The sequence below is a fragment of the Miscanthus floridulus genome, chromosome 19 (assembly GCF_019320115.1).
Source record: "Miscanthus floridulus cultivar M001 chromosome 19, ASM1932011v1, whole genome shotgun sequence".
Lineage (NCBI taxonomy): Eukaryota > Viridiplantae > Streptophyta > Magnoliopsida > Poales > Poaceae > Miscanthus > Miscanthus floridulus.
The window spans coordinates 54,302,433-54,318,356 of record NC_089598.1 but is presented as its reverse complement, the minus strand read 5'-3'; the positions used below and the strand labels follow the sequence as shown (position 1 = coordinate 54,318,356).

Below are 15,924 nucleotides of genomic sequence, written 5' to 3'. Positions count from 1 at the left end.
GATTCATAGCTGCTTGAATTGAATTTTACTATCTTGTAGTCATAAACATACATATGTACTTAAAACTTGCAGCCGTGTAATTCAGGTACAATTTGATGGCCAACAGAGTACTCCTATTGCTAATTTTGGCATCCAGAAGTGAATCTGGCATATATTCGCAAATGCTTGCAAAAATTGCTGGTATGGACTTCATGCCTTACTCTTTGTAGCTTCTTGTTAATACCATCTATCATGCCTTAATATTCATGTTTGTAAAAGCCATCTTTGACAGCTTTTTTTAACGAGCTTCAATGTTCAAAATAAATGCCTTATGTTAGGTCATTTCTTAAGAAATTTAAAGAGTCAACTGCCCCACTCGAGAATGCTTGCTATATCTGCTTTGAACACATTATTGCAAGGATCACCTCATAAGGCATCTACACAAGATTCAAAGCAATCAGTAGATCACCCTGAAGATTGCAATATTTCATCAACAGAAGAGATTTTGAATGAGATAATCCGAGAGGAAGGATTCATGAATGAGACCCTGAACAGTTTATCTCATGTCCATATTATTTCCGATAATGATGGTTCGTCAAAAGCGAGTTATGGGGCATCATCTTTTCAGAGCGGATCTGACAAAGAAATAACTTACTTCTATTTTGATTTCTCTGCCTCATGGCCACGTACTCCTAGTTGGATTTCTTTAGTGAGTGGTCACACATTCTATTCCAGTTTTGCTAGGATATTCAAAAGGCTTATACAGCAATGTGGAATGCCAGTAATCTCTTCTCTTCAGACTACACTAGAAGAGTTTTTAATTTCAAAAGAGAGATCAAGGCAATGTGTAGCTGCTGAAGCGATGGCTGGGATGCTGCACTCTGATATCATTGAGAATCTGGAGGGTGAGAACAACTGGTTGATGGTCCAGCTGCATAAGATTATGTTAGCATCATCTGTGGAGTCAGCTCCTGAATGGGCAGCTTGCATTCGATATACTGTTACAGGAAAAGAAAGAGCTGGAACTCGTGCTCCTGTTCTCAGGCAAAAAGTATTAGAATGCTTATGTAGTCCTCTTCCTCATTCCATGGCAACTAGTGTACTTGTGAAGAGATATTATTTTCTGTCTGTTGCTCTAATAGAAATTTCTCCACCAAAAATGTCCCCAGCAGAGAAGCAATACCATGTTAAAATTCTTGATGAACTACTTGACAGCATGAACCATTCATCTGCTCAGGTAAACTAAATGACTCCACTATCGTGTGCATGAATTGCCATTCCTTTTATTTCAGTCTTCTTATTTCAAGAATATTTTCTCTCGAACAAGAGCTGTGTATCTTTGTATGTGTTAAAGAACTAAAGAAGAGAGAAAGGGGTAGAAACCCCAAAGTTCACACACATACACCCCCCATTTAGTTCTATAATGCAGTCTCCCTAAAGCAATGCAGTCACATCTGAGGAGCATTTCCTAGAATTATCTAGAAAAGCTGCTCTCATTTTTTTTCACTGACTATCATAAAGTATTGTCATCACAGTTTAGTTCCCACCTCTAGGTTCTGATGCTTGACCGTGTAGATGATCTGTTGGATTCCTAGTTCCTATAAACTGGATCAAGCTCATGCCATCCTTGCTTATTACCTATAAACTGAATCTGGCTTATACTACATGTTAGCATATGCTATTTCTGGTGGGCGACTGTTAATACTTGTTACTTGTGTCGGTACTCTGATGCAGGTTACCGCAGAGTACATCTGTACATGGCAACACTCCTTTACATTTCAAATTGATAAATCAGTTTCGACTATCTTTGATAAGTACAACAACTATTCTTCCCATGGATTAAAGAGGATGAATAACTATGACACTCAAATCTGGAAAAAAAAATCGAAACCTTTTAGCTGGTTACAGAAAATTTCCTCAATGTTTCCCCATCTCCTTTCTATTGAATAATGAGACAGAAGAACTTCAGTGCTTGAGGCAGCCTGTAGAGTGCTTTGTGCAGCCGCAGCAGCTTCCATTCTTCTCCGGCGACGATGAACCTGGGCGCTGCTGCATGGACACCTCCTCATGTAGATCCCTATCGAAGAAAAGAATTTTGCGACCCCTCCTGGGCATCCAATGCTAGCAGCAGCCGCACCAATTCCATATGGGTGACAAACGCGATGACTTCTTCACAGTCGATGATGGGCTGCTGGACGAAGCCGTGAACCACCAATCTTGCCTTTTGCTTGACCATCGTTTGCCTGCCTGAGCATGAACATCGCTGAACTCCACTGCCTCCGATAGACTGCAAGCCTTGAGCTTCACCTTCATGAAGAGGCTCCAGCCCTCATGGTTGGTGCGCGTCAGCTGTGGGTAGGTGTTGCTGCTGACTTCCTTCACCATGCACTGGTCATCGTCTGCACTGGTGGATTGAAGGGGAACGAGCGGTAGTATCTCACCTCACCAGGAAGAGTAGACACCACGTCTCTTCTTCAACTGGGCTCTGGTACCAATTGTTGGCAATGGAGGAGGTAGGGGAGACACACACACACACACACACTGATTCTGAGCTGCTAAGCTGCTCTTGTATTGCACACATGCATACACATGTATACACATACAGAGGGCAGTTGTATACCTGCCAGCCTTTCCTATCTACTGTGCCTAGTCATCAACCCACTGCTCAACTACTCTTATGCTGTCTACTGTTGCCGTCCATCTTGCCTATCAATCAAAGAGCAAGGAACTGACCTATATGTTGACAGCAACTACTACTAATACTAGTGATGATGATGAACACATGGATTACTTATCTATCATTATTGTGCATAGTTGTTTTACAAGTTCCTGAAAAACAAAAGGTACATGTTCCCCGAACATAGTGTCAATTAATGATCTAATAACATTTTCAGTTGTCTGGTCATTTCTTGAATAAAATCAAATTTGGTCAAAGCATCCATACATCTAAAAAAACTCGACCCGTGGGGGTAAGATAGCCCCTGGGCATTTTGCTAAGAAGAACTTCTATGCAGGTCGAGAAAACCCCTAAACCGTTGTCCCACCCCATACATAGCGAAACTGTAGCCCATGTGAGAACAACAACCATGACCTGGGCCGGACTTTAGACTTCTGCTTTGGTTAGTGGTGTGGGATAGATGAGGGGATTTTTTTAACCCTAGCCTAAATTTCGCTCCCACTGGGAGTCGAACCCAGGACCTAAGGAGTGCTACTAGAGCCATCTAACCAACCCATCTAGAGGCCTGTTTGCCATCAATACATCTAAGCTTAGAACTTGTTTATAGTTCAAGTACCATTCATACATTTAGGAAGCTTTTGAAAGGTAGCAATGTTAAATGGAACCTATTAGCTGCAAGGAAATAGTTACTGTCTCTGCAACAATATTGTTTCTGATTCTTTTTGCCTTTTTCCATTTTGAGTTCAGGTAAGAGAAGCAATTGGTATTGCCATGTGTGTTACAACCTCAAATATGAGACTTTCTGGGTCATTTGGCACTGCATGTTCACCGCAAGACCTTTGTGGGGATGTAAGCATGATTGAACAAACAGGAAATGAATATTGGTCTGAACGTTTGACAGATGGAGCTAATGAATTAGCTGTAAGTATACAAAACAGTACTCAATCTAAGCAACTGGAGTCAACATCAGATTCGGCTGAAGATAGCATGGATGATAGAGGGCAGGCTGCTGCTAAAAGGATGGAAACGGTGCTTATTTTATGCCTTTCTCCAAGTTTTAAGGTGCCATTTCCACATGCTTCATTTCTGGCTTACATATTCCCCTTTTCTTTTCCTTTGCAGATTTTTCATTTTATAATCGCATCTTTGAAGTCTGGGAGATCTTCTGTTCTACTGGACATTATTATTGGGCTCGTGTACCCAATTCTCTCACTACAGGTAAACCAATTTGGTATTTTGCAGTGAAAGGGTAATTTTGTGATGAAAGGGCCTTTTTTTTTTTTTTTTGCTTTCTCTCACCTTTTCATGTCATCTTCAATTTATTGTTTTTTTGTTGTTACTAGCCTTAGAGATTTGAGAAGAGTTGTCCCTTAGGGGATGATAGTAAGGAAATTCCTCGTCTTTGCAGGAAACATCAAATAAAGATTTATCATTGCTCGCTAAGTCAGCTTTCGAGTTGCTGAAATGGAGGATTCTACATCGGCCTTTTCTTGAAACTGCTATTACGTCTATTCTTTCTTCAGTTAGTGATCCTAACTGGCGGACCAGATCTGCACTGTTATCGTATCTCAGGACCTTTACCTACAGGTTTGATAAGTCAGTCACTTCCTTTCCAATGTAACCATATTTGTGACAATGGTTTTGGTCGACAATTAATGTTTCTTTCCTTGATGCTTAGTATGAAAGGGTTGTAGCTTAATAGTACATTGTGAATGCCAAGATTTTAGTCCATGCTACAAAGCACACACTATTTTTCATTCCTATATTATATAGCAAGTGCCATGACTCGTGAGTTGTTACTGCTACTTGTAATCCCATCAAGACCAACAGATTTTTTTTTGACAAGGGTAACCTTTTTCCATTACCTCCATAACGAAAAATAGTGCTGGAGTTTACAAACCATAAGACTAGCAATATAGCTGCACAAAGAGAGTGATGAACTTCAGAGATGCAAGACCAATAGAAACACAGCTTGTACTTTACAGATTTCTATAACCTTCTTAAGCAATAATGTCACTTTAGTATTATGCGTCTCTGATTTTTTTTTTCAGTGGTCAGAGCTAATGGAAAATGATCCACTACATTACCTTTTTCACAGGCACACATTCATACTTTCTGGCTCAGAGAAATCACAAATCTGGCAAACAATAGAAAATTTTCTTGTGGACAACCAAGTTGAGGCAAGTATATGTTCATTTGACCCTATACAGTGACATTTGTTTTCCTATTCTGTGTCTTACTCAAAATGTGTAATATCACTGCACTATCATGAAAATGTGTACTATCAGTGTACATGTTAGTGCTGTGCAGTGTAGGTTTCTTTTGTGAATGGTTTGAACTTTGTTCTTATGCATTCAGGTTAGGGAGCATGCTGCTGGTGTTCTTGCAAGCTTAATGAAGGGTATAGATGAAGATCTATCAAAGGATTTCCGTGAACGGTCATATGCACAGGCTCAGCGTATTTTTGTTGCACGGAGAAGGTAAACTTTCTCCTGACTCTGATGTTGTCATGGACTAATGTCACATTTTCTCTTCTCGTTGATTTGTTTATCAGACAGTCAGCTAATACCTCTGTTATTGGTTATAGAAATTTGAAGTCCTCTGTTGCTACCATCCATGGTGCAGTCCTTGCTTTGACAGCTTCAGTCCTTTCTGTTCCATACGACATGCCTAGGTACCCTTTGTGTTTTTCTATGCATGGTGGATGTTGATGCTTCTCTTTGTACAAGGAAAGCATCTTGTATGCGTGGTTGATATTGTAGACTTTTGCACTATAGGCACCACCTAATTTTGAGTTCAACTTCAATTCTCTTGACTGGGCATGTGGCTTTATGGTCTGTTGCAGCTGGCTTCCTTCTCATGTCACGCTACTTGCTCGCTTCATCCGGGAGCCTTCCCCCATAAGATCAACCGTCACGAAAGCTGTTGCAGAATTTAAGCGCACCCATGCTGACACATGGAGCATCCAGAAGGGCGCATTTACTGAAGACGAACTGGAGGCAAGCTTGAAATCTTCTCCTTCACTCTCCCTTTCCTACTGCTCTACAGCTTACGCTCTTTGTAATAGTTCCGCTCTTTGAACATGCAGGTTCTCCGTGATACATCTTCCTCCTCGTCGTACTTTGCTTAGATTAAAATTTCAAAGGTCATAGGATATTCTCTGGTACCGGTGATGTGTATACGAAATTTGTTACTGTTGAAGTGCCAGTGTTGCTCATATAGATAACCTTGTGTCATAGTAGTTTTATTTACTCAACAGATGCCTTGGTACAAGTGAGAGGAAGCTATGCACATATATACATGTGTGATGTGTCTACTGTGTACCATCTAGATATAGCCGAAGCGTTATGGCATATGGGTTCCTTGCGTGGGCAAAAAAAAAAAAAAAAAAAAAAAAAATCCGAATCGGTAGGAACGTGGGGTCCCGCCTAGTTTAACCGGGCCTGCGCATTGTATCTTCAGGACATCGGTAGGAACGTGGGGTCCAACGCACAGGTGGAAGGGACGACCTACCAATTATATTCGCTTGTTACCCCTGGTTGTAAGGCTGCTGCCCCATGGTGAATCAAAAATTTTATAAGAAGGCAACAAAACAAAGGACAAAGGTGGGGGGCAGGAGAAACAAGGAGAGAGAGAGAGGGGGGGGGGGGGGGACTCTGCATAATTACAACTGGTCAATAGAAAAAGGACAGTGGGCAAAGAAAAGGAAGAAACATTACAACGCGTCAAGCCATTAACAGACTAGGACTAATCTTTTAAGCGGTAGGACTGAAGACCAGCTTCCTCCTTGAAATTGCGTAGCCATCTGCTGAACGTAGCGTATACTGTCAAATACCAACCTGTTCCTGATTTTCCAAAGTTCCCAAGCAGCAATAAGAAGTTGGTTCTTTTTGGTGGAAAGATGTCTTTAGGCTTAAAGATCTCTTTAGGTGAAGAATTTAACCCTGGGGTTTACTTTGGACTTCCAAACCAAACGAAAAGCAGCCGGTGTCTGCATAGTTAGGAATGCTAACTTATAGAGCTTGGCAGCCGAATACATACTGCTGCCCCAACAAAAGATTCTCATGTCAGTGTCCTCGGACAGCTCAAAGGAGTGCTAAAGTTCTCAGGTCCTCCAGCTCAACTGCTGCTGCTTGTGATATAGGGATATGAAATAAATTATCAAGACTTTCAGCTTCACAAACCTCTTTGACTGAGATGTCTGGATGCTTAACAAACATGGCAATATTAGGGACACAGGTCAATGAGAATTTCACCTGCCCAATTATTTTTTCAGAAGAGGACCGAGGTGCTATCCCCAAGCTGGCAAGTAGTAATAAAACCATAGAGATCTTTAAGCCTAAAGACATCTTTCCACCAAAAAGAACCAACTTCTTTTTGAGAATGAGGAACTCTATTGTTGTAGTACTTGAACCATACTTGCCGCACCCATAGGACATCTGCCTTAGAATAGAATTTATGCAGCTGTTTCATCAACAAACAAGGCATCATTTTGCAAAGCTAGATTTTTTATTCCATGAAGGGCGGACCTGGTGCAAGCGGTAGAGTCTTACCGCCTGTGACCGGAAGGTCCCGGGTTCGAGTCGCGGTCTCCTCGCATTGCACATGCGAGAGTAAGGCTTGCCACTGACACCCTTCCCCAGACCCCGTACAGAGCGGGAGCTCTCTGCACTGGGTACGCCCTTTTTTTTTAGATTTTTTATTCCATGACCACCTTTTTGCTTTCGTCTTTGAGCAAGTGGCCAAGCAACCAAGTTACCACCCTTCTTTCTTTCAGAATTCCCTCTCCAGAGACACTGTTTCCTAATTCTATCAATGCAATGGATCACACCTTTATGGAGCTTGAAGGTGCACATAACATACGAAACTGTGGGAGTGATAACAGTGTTAATATATTCCACTCTGCCAGAGTAAGAAAGAAGAGAAGAGCAAGCTGATAGTTTCCTTTCAACTCTGTCCAAGAGTGGAGCAAATTCTTCTATCTTTGGCTTAGTAGTCCCAAGAGGCAAGCCTAAATAAGTGATGGGGAGAGATCCGATCTGACAACCTAAAGTTCCAGCAAGAATCATCATTTTTTCATTAGAGACATTTATCGGCACTAGAAGAGATTTTTCAAAATTTACCACCAACCTTGTGGAAGCAGCGAAGGAATTCAAAATTGCTTTAAGACTGAACAACTGCCTAGCATCAGCTTGCATGATTAATAAGGTGCCTGGCCAGGATAGGAAGTTTCAGAACACCTTTGTCTTTTAGCCCATTGATGATGTACTGAAGAATTTCAGCAGCAAGAACAAATAGCAGTGGTGACAAAGGGTCACCCTGCCGCACACCTCTCTTACAGTTAAAAACTTTGCCGGGCACACCATTAAGCAAGACAGATGAGGAACCAGTGGAGAGAATGTTTACCCAATTAATCCATCGAGATGGAAATCCCAGGTGAGAAAGCATCTCAATGATAGCTGAATGTTCTACCGTGTCAAAAGCTTTTGAAAAATCCAGTTTCACAATAACTATTTCTTTTTTAGACTGCTGACACTGGTGGATATACTCAAAACTCCAGGCTAAACAGTCCTGGATTGTTCGATGCTTAATGAAACCGTACTGATACTTGTGTATAATCTTCAAGATTACCTTCTGTAACCTTTCTGCCAATAGTTTAGTGATCATTTTAACACAGCAATTCATTAGAGAGATTGGGCGATAGTCAGACGCCAAGACCGGGTTACTATGACCAACGGGATTGATCTCCAAGTTGATGTCCTGCATCTGGTGCACATTAATCCCCAGGTCACCAAGCGCCTGTTCGGAGGCGTCCGGCGCTTGCAGTTCCCGAGGGGATGTGGACGTATCCCCAGTCAACAACGACTCTTGATCACTAATGGGCCCCCGGACCAATGGATATTTGGGTTTCCAGCATAACTTAGGAGAGGATTCAGTATAGCCCAGCATAGGAGATTTGGGCTTCCAGCAAAGACGCCTTCTCGGTTTAAATAAGCCATGTTTGGCCCGATGGCCGTAGTTATAGCATTTTAAGCAGTGAACAATGAAGCGACAGTCTCAGGACAGATGACCCCGCCGTAAACACTTAGAGCACTGCACAGAATTAAAACGAGATATCCCCAGTCTTCAGCTTTATTAGACCGCTCATAATTATCAGCAGCGGGTACCGAGCCAGAAATCAAATTAGCCGAAAGAATATCTTTTTTCAAGGCAGACTTAATGAACGAGCTATATAAGGGCGGCGGCCTGGCAGTCTTCTGAACTGGCCTGTCCTCTGAAACGAACTCCAACTGAACTGAGTTGAACTGAGCAGAGTTGTGCAGAGCCCTACCATTCTCAGGGCGAAGAACAGTGAAGGGCTCAAAGGAAGAATCATAGATATCAACCGAGGTTTTGAACTCCCCAAAAGAAATCAACTGAACTCCGGGAGTAGGAGGAGCAAATTTTTTGACCGGAGAAGCAAGAACAAGCTTAGGCGCAAAACGAACTTTCTTAGCAGAAGCATTAGCAGACTGAGACTTGGCATTGCGTTTCTGACATTTAGAAAGAACTAACGTCCATTTTTTAGCCTCCTCTTCTTCCCACAATCTCTTCTCACGTTCCCAGTGCGGAACAAAAGAAAAATAGCTTACATCATAATCATCTATAGTTTTCTATAAGTTTTATTATTTTTCTATCACATATGTGCACACATGATAATTTAGGATAAAAACACACTAATTTTACCACCTAATTTTTTTGTGAAGATGGTGGCGCCTTTTTGCGCATGTTGGTGCCGCTTGTCGCTAACCACCACTGTTGGTACTTCTTAGCATCACTAATAATGATGACACTCAATAAGTACTTTGGTATTTAATTGTGACTTAGAAAGAATATGTATAATAAGAATTCTGCAAGCGCACAAATAATATATCATTGTAGCACTTCACCTGAGAGTATTTTATGTACCGTTATTTATATTTTTACCTCAGGGAAGGACTGACAAAGAAAAATTATTGATAACTTATACTTATGATGGAGAAACCAACCATCCACTCTGAGCAGGGGTAAATTAAGAGATAAGATATAATGAATGATGAATGATAAATGAACACTTAGAGTACTCCTTATGATAGCAATAGCAAGACTAAGTAGATACAATAGAGAAACTAATTCCTAAGTTGATCTTAATTACAAGTCAAAGCATATATTGATTAGTGTAATTATACTTAATAATCATGGCTAAGAATTAACTTCATATCTATATATAAGGGACATTACTAAGAAAGATCAAGAATAGAGCCTGACTTCCTTCACAACTAGGTCTTACTTGGCCTATATTCGGGGAGTGGACTACAAAGGACTCGACGAGAATGTTACACTCACGATCTACCACATGGCCCAAAATATATGGTGCATACACAAATAAACAATGTATAAGCACCACTCTTACACAATGACGACCACTCGCCTTGTGTACTTTAGAGTGAGCGCTTTGCGAATTTATGCATAAACATAATGATAATCTAGTTATACTAATCATATAATCAAAGTAAACGATGAACATGATAAATAAGAACATGAATAATATTAAGAACAATGTCATAGCAAATGTAGCAAACATATGAATAATAAAAGATACAAAGGCTTTACTAAGCCAAGCTCTTGACAAGATCAGGAATCCAAGCAGATGGCTTGCCTCTCTCTAGATCGAACTTAGTTAACTATGCCTATGAATATTTGTGGAGCTTCTGAGGTTCTTCTTCTTGATGATGATATCTCTTGATGATGTAGGAGGATTGATGCCTCAGGGGGGGTATGGGTGGCCTTATATAGGGGAATCAGGGGTCCTATGGGCCCATGAATCCATGGTATCGTCAAATCTGCGCCCTCGAATTGAACCAACCTTGAGGAATGGTGTAAGATTGATCCTTAGAGGCAGTGGAGAACTGATATTGAAGCGAAGGCAGACAGGTGGGGCCGGCCGACCCCACCCTGTCAGGTCTCGGGCTGGGTCGTGGTGGTTTGCTTTCTGTAGTGTTCTAGAGTCTTCCTAAGTCAGTTTCGTCATGGATAAACGTGATTTAATCTGACAATTGGGTCCACCTTGCTCATTTTCTGAATAAATCCTGCTGAAAACACAGATTCACCAAAACTCATGGAATTTATCAATTTAAACCCCTAAACCTATCTTGGTGAGTATATTCATGCATTTATACAAGTTATATTGACGGTTTATGATGAGTGTTAACTACCGTCAATGAACTCCCCAAGCTTAACCTTTGCTCGTCCCTGAGTAATGCTAAACTTAGCAATGGATAAGGAGTTGCTATAATATTTTCACTCCTTAAAAGTACACATGCGTTCAATCAAAAATTCCCTCGGTTTGTCTTCACCGTAGGTCCTATAAGCTAGTGTCATGGCCCGTTGAACAGCTACCGCCTTGTCAGCACCGGAACGCACGTCCACCGTCGTGAGCCGAGAGCGCCGCTGCCATGTGTGCCACTGTGGCCATCCATGCCTGGTCTTCTTCCCCGCTCACTTCTAGGTGTTAGGTCTTAGCCACATGACGGCGAAGCTTAATGGGAGGACGGATGCTCAATGCCATCACCTGGCTCGCCGGAACATCATAGCGCCACCATCGCGCTCGTGCCACCGTGCCGCCATGCACATGGCCATGCCTCACCGGTGCCACCGCGACCCCCAACCCTAACCCTAGATCTTCGTCGACCACCTAGGAAGCTAACCTAGGCCATAGTTGCCAATGCCATGGCCGAAGATGATAGTGACGCCGCTGCGCAGCTCCGCCGAGCCACCATGGCCGCCGTCGAGCTAGCTCCGGTGAGCCCCTTAGACAATCGACCCCTCTAGTCGATGCGCGTGGTGATGGGGAGCACTTCAGTGCTTACCTCATCGCCGAAGACCTCGCCGTCGGCGAGCTCTCGCCGATCAAAGCCACGCCGCTGCGCTGTGCCTCTGACTGGTGGGTCTAGTTGACCACGGGGCCCGGGATCAGTGGTAGCGAGTACACTAAGCTGTGTGCGCATAGCGATTTTGGATTTTGAATGTTTTTTTATTTGTTTTTAGAAATTGAATACAAACTTCAAAAATTCATATCTAGAACTAGGAGTGTCCATATTGAGTGAACCCAATTTTGTTGGATTCATCTTGATGAGTACTGCCTGTTAATAATATGAAACTTGGTATGTGCTATAGTTTTATACCCTGTTTAAATTATTTTGTTTATTCCTATTAATATTGAAAAATACATAACTTAAGTTTGGGAGATGCTAAAAATGTGATCTCAATTTTGCTCGTCTTGTTTTGTCATGCTAAAGCTAGGAAAAATGTTAAACTTACAACTAACATGATTGGAAAATGAATTCTTATTTTGTCTTCATTAAATGCTAGTTCTTGTAAAATTAATTATGGTAGATTTATGTAACTTATGGGCATGAGATAATTTCTACAATGTTCTGGTATTATAAGGAATGTAAGAAAAATAGTAAATCTATTGCTTGACACTTTTTACTATGCTAAGTATATTTGAGTGGCTAGAAAGCGTGTAACTTGTCATTTTTGTAGAGGTTGATGTACTTATCCAAATGGCATGAAATTTTAACAGCAATCTGTTGAGAGCATGTATGAGCTACTATAATTTTTCTAGAATTTCTATGCTCTAGAAGTAGCAGTTCCATTTTTAACCTAGCTATGCTTAGCAAATCAATAAATGTTTTAAGAAATTATTAGGGCTTAACCATTATATTTTTAACATGTTGGTGATGAATGAGACCTATTGGCATAGTTGGTTGTAAGCAATTTTGATTGGGTGTATGCAATTATATATATTTGTTGCTCTATAATTCAATTGCATCTAGTTCTTGAATTGTTTGCTTTGTGAGCATGATGCTTGTTGAATTAGATGATTAGGCTAATTAAGATAAGTTGCTAGCTGTAGGTATTAGACATCTTAATGATGATGAACATCTCTATCTTAGGTTGGTAAAACATGGTGAGTGTATGTTTCTTGTACTAGAGAAGATATATACACCTACTCACTAAAAATAAAGTTAATTTTGTCATCACCATGGTACCTTGTTGTTAAGTACATATATGTTTATGTATTTCATCATATCTGACCATCCATATCATCACCTCTGCATTCTTGTATCTTATTACATGATCATGTATATAGGATCACCGGAGGGAATAACACTGTTGGAATTCGAGGCAGTGGAAGAAGAGGACCAGGAGGCACCACAGCAAGTAGCTCTAGAAAGCGAAGAGCGGGCCCTAGAGGAATTACTAGAGTGCCCAGATCATAGGCCTACATCCTTTCTAAAAGGCAAGCTCTAGAGCATTCTAAGCCTCCTATGTTTTTATAAAAATCACTTGAGTCATTTATGTTTGATGCATTAGGTTATAAGAATTGATTAGAAACACTTGATGCATAGAACTACCTTGTCCAGAAATATACCTTGAACCCTATGTAGTCTAGGATCAAACATATGCTTAGCAATGCTTAGCTCGGTAGAAGTCAGGTGATTTCCTATCACCTGCAAGATATAGGTGGATACCGGAGCATGGTTGGCTATATTTGCTACTGTGAAAAATAACCATGGGGTGTTATCTAAGTGGAGATCAGGTGGGATTTTATATGCAAATGGTGTTGGGTTGGCTATGTTGATCCTGTCTATGTCGATTAAGGATCGTATCATTGTTGGCACTTCTATCGAGATTGAACGCATGCCTCTCACTTAACTGATCGGATAATTCATTCCGACCGCGAAGCCAAGTAGCTCAACTCAGGCTGGGCCCCGTTCTATAAAAGTGCACAGTCTGGATGGTAGTAAGGATGTGCAGGGAGCCAGACATGAGCCCATGGATAGGCTAGGCCTGAATGTCCTGGCAGCTAGTTGTCCCTGATTGTGTGGCGCTGATTAAACCCGCGATATGTGTACCTGAGTTGTACCAAAGGTGACCTAAGGCTACCGTGGCTGGTGGCCCTAGGTTTGTGTTAGGAATACTGCCTAGCTGGTTGCAACCAATTCGAATCGCCGTCTCTCTCGGATAGTGAGAAACTCGACTAGCTCCAACATCATAGTAACTAGACTATAGAATTTAATGGTTATGATGAACATGAAAATATTATACCGGCTATGGTTATTATTGTTATGCTACATAATTATATATCACATGTCTGGCATAGGTTAGATGCTAATATAGAGATGAATAGCTACAATTAACTTCAGACCAAATTATAAAATGTATAGCTCAACTAATGGCTTTTATGCAAAATGTTGTCAAGCTAGCTCCACTTATAAAGCCTTGCATGATCCTTGGTGTCACTTTATTTTTGGTTTATGATAGGTAAGTCTAGCTGAGTACCTTGTTATACTCAGGGTTTATTTCCCACTTGTTGCAGATGGCACGGTATACCATGGGTATTGTAAGAATTGCTTCTCTCCCGCCGTGGACGAGGAGTAAAGCCGTAGGCAAGGCTCTTCTATGTTGTCTTACCTCTGATGCTTTTGTTGGACTTGATCACAAACTGGCATGTATTTAAACAAGTGTGTGTGATGATGGTTTTAGAACCATATTGCTTCTGCTACTATATTTGAACTTGGGTTGTAATAACTCTTTTCATACTCCGAGGTATGTTGAACTACTTGTGAACCTATGTAACATGTGGCTTGTATGTTGAATCATGTATGATCTTGGTTGTATGTTGGATTATTCAAGTTCCTTCGTGATACTTGACAAACTATTGGGTTTATATGGGCTCAAGTATGATAGTGCGATCGCCTCAGTGGTTGCCATTGTACTTGTGCTCTTATAAATTGGTTAGTTCTACCACAATTCACTCCAAGATCTTAAGGGGATAAGTCCAATGCTTTGTACCCATCATATCCCTATTGACCCTACAAGCACACCATCACGCAAACCTGAACGCAGGCTCAATAACACGATGCAGGAAGTCATAAAGAAGGAAGTCCTAAAACTTCTTTACACCAGGATTTTCTATCCCATGCCACATAGCGGCTGGGTCAGCCCTGTCCAAGTGGTGCCCAAGAAAGGGGGCATGATGGTCATAGAAAACAATAAGAACAAATTAATCCCACAACAAACCATCACAGGGTGGAGGATGTGTATAGATTACCAAAAACTCAACGCAGCCACAAAAAAGATCACTTCCCACTACCCTTCATCGATGAGATGTTAGAGTGGTTGGCGAAGCACTATTTCTTTTGTTTTCTCGATGGGTATTCAGGGTATCATAAAATTCCTATCCACCCTGATGACCAAAGCAAGACTACCTTCACATGCCCATACAGAACATATGCATATAGACGAATGTCTTTTGGGCTATGTAATGCACCTGCCTCTTTTCAAAGGTGCATGATGTCAATTTTCTCAGACAGGATAGAAGAAATTATGGAGGTTTTTATGGATAATTTTTTAGTCTATGGCAAAACCTTTGACCATTGTCTAGAGAATTTAGACAAAGTCTTGCAACGATGTCAGGAAAAAGATTTAGTACTAAATTGGGAAAAATGCCATTTCATGGTTAGAGAGGGCATCGTTCTTGGACACTTAATGTCTGAGAGGGGGATTGAAGTTGACAAGGCTAAAATTGAAGTTATAGAACAATTACCACCCCTATGAACATAAAAGGAATCCATAGCTTTTTAGGACATGCAGGTTTTTACAGATGTTTCATTAAGGACTTTTTGCAAATCTCTAGACCATTAACAAACTTGCTAGCTAAGGATGTACCTTTTGAGTTCACTGATGAGTGCTTAAATACTTTCCATACACTCAAGAAGGCACTCATCTCAGCACCAATCATCTAATCACCCGATTGGCCGCTGCCATTTGAAATAATGTATGATGCTAGTGATTATGCCGTTGGTGCAATCCTTGGCCAAACTAAAGATAAAAAGCATCATGCAATTGCCTATGCTAGCAAAACACTGATAGGAGCACAACTTAATTATGCCACCACTGAAAAAGAGGTTCTTGCAGTTGTTTTTGCTATTGATAAATTTAGATCTTACTTAGTAGGAGCAAAAATAATTGTTTACACCGATCATGCTGCACTTAAATACCTGCTCACTAAGAAAGACACAAAACCATGCCTCATAAGATGGATTCTTCTACTCCAAAAATTTGACCTAGAAATAAAAGATAAAAAGGGAGTAGAAAATACTGTTGCAGATCATCTGTCGTGTATGCTAGCCACTAACATGCAGGGACTTCCAATTAATGACTTTTTACGCGACAACAAG

At 41.0% G+C, this 15,924-nt stretch overlaps 1 protein-coding gene across 1 annotated transcript in view; it reads left to right on the top strand.

Moving 5' to 3' along the window:
* The window catches only part of LOC136526047 (proteasome activator subunit 4-like), a 37,675-nt gene extending 31,889 nt beyond the window's left edge, over nt 1-5,786 (top strand). Inside the window, exons 26-35 of the mRNA XM_066518834.1 lie at nt 86-180; nt 318-1,216; nt 3,404-3,685; nt 3,779-3,874; nt 4,065-4,243; nt 4,755-4,836; nt 5,015-5,136; nt 5,244-5,330; nt 5,502-5,655; nt 5,745-5,786. Of these exons, the coding sequence (XP_066374931.1) occupies nt 86-180; nt 318-1,216; nt 3,404-3,685; nt 3,779-3,874; nt 4,065-4,243; nt 4,755-4,836; nt 5,015-5,136; nt 5,244-5,330; nt 5,502-5,655; nt 5,745-5,786 (2,038 nt within the window). The remainder of the gene's footprint in view (nt 1-85; nt 181-317; nt 1,217-3,403; nt 3,686-3,778; nt 3,875-4,064; nt 4,244-4,754; nt 4,837-5,014; nt 5,137-5,243; nt 5,331-5,501; nt 5,656-5,744) is intronic.
* The last annotated feature ends 10,138 nt before the right edge of the window (nt 5,787-15,924 follow it).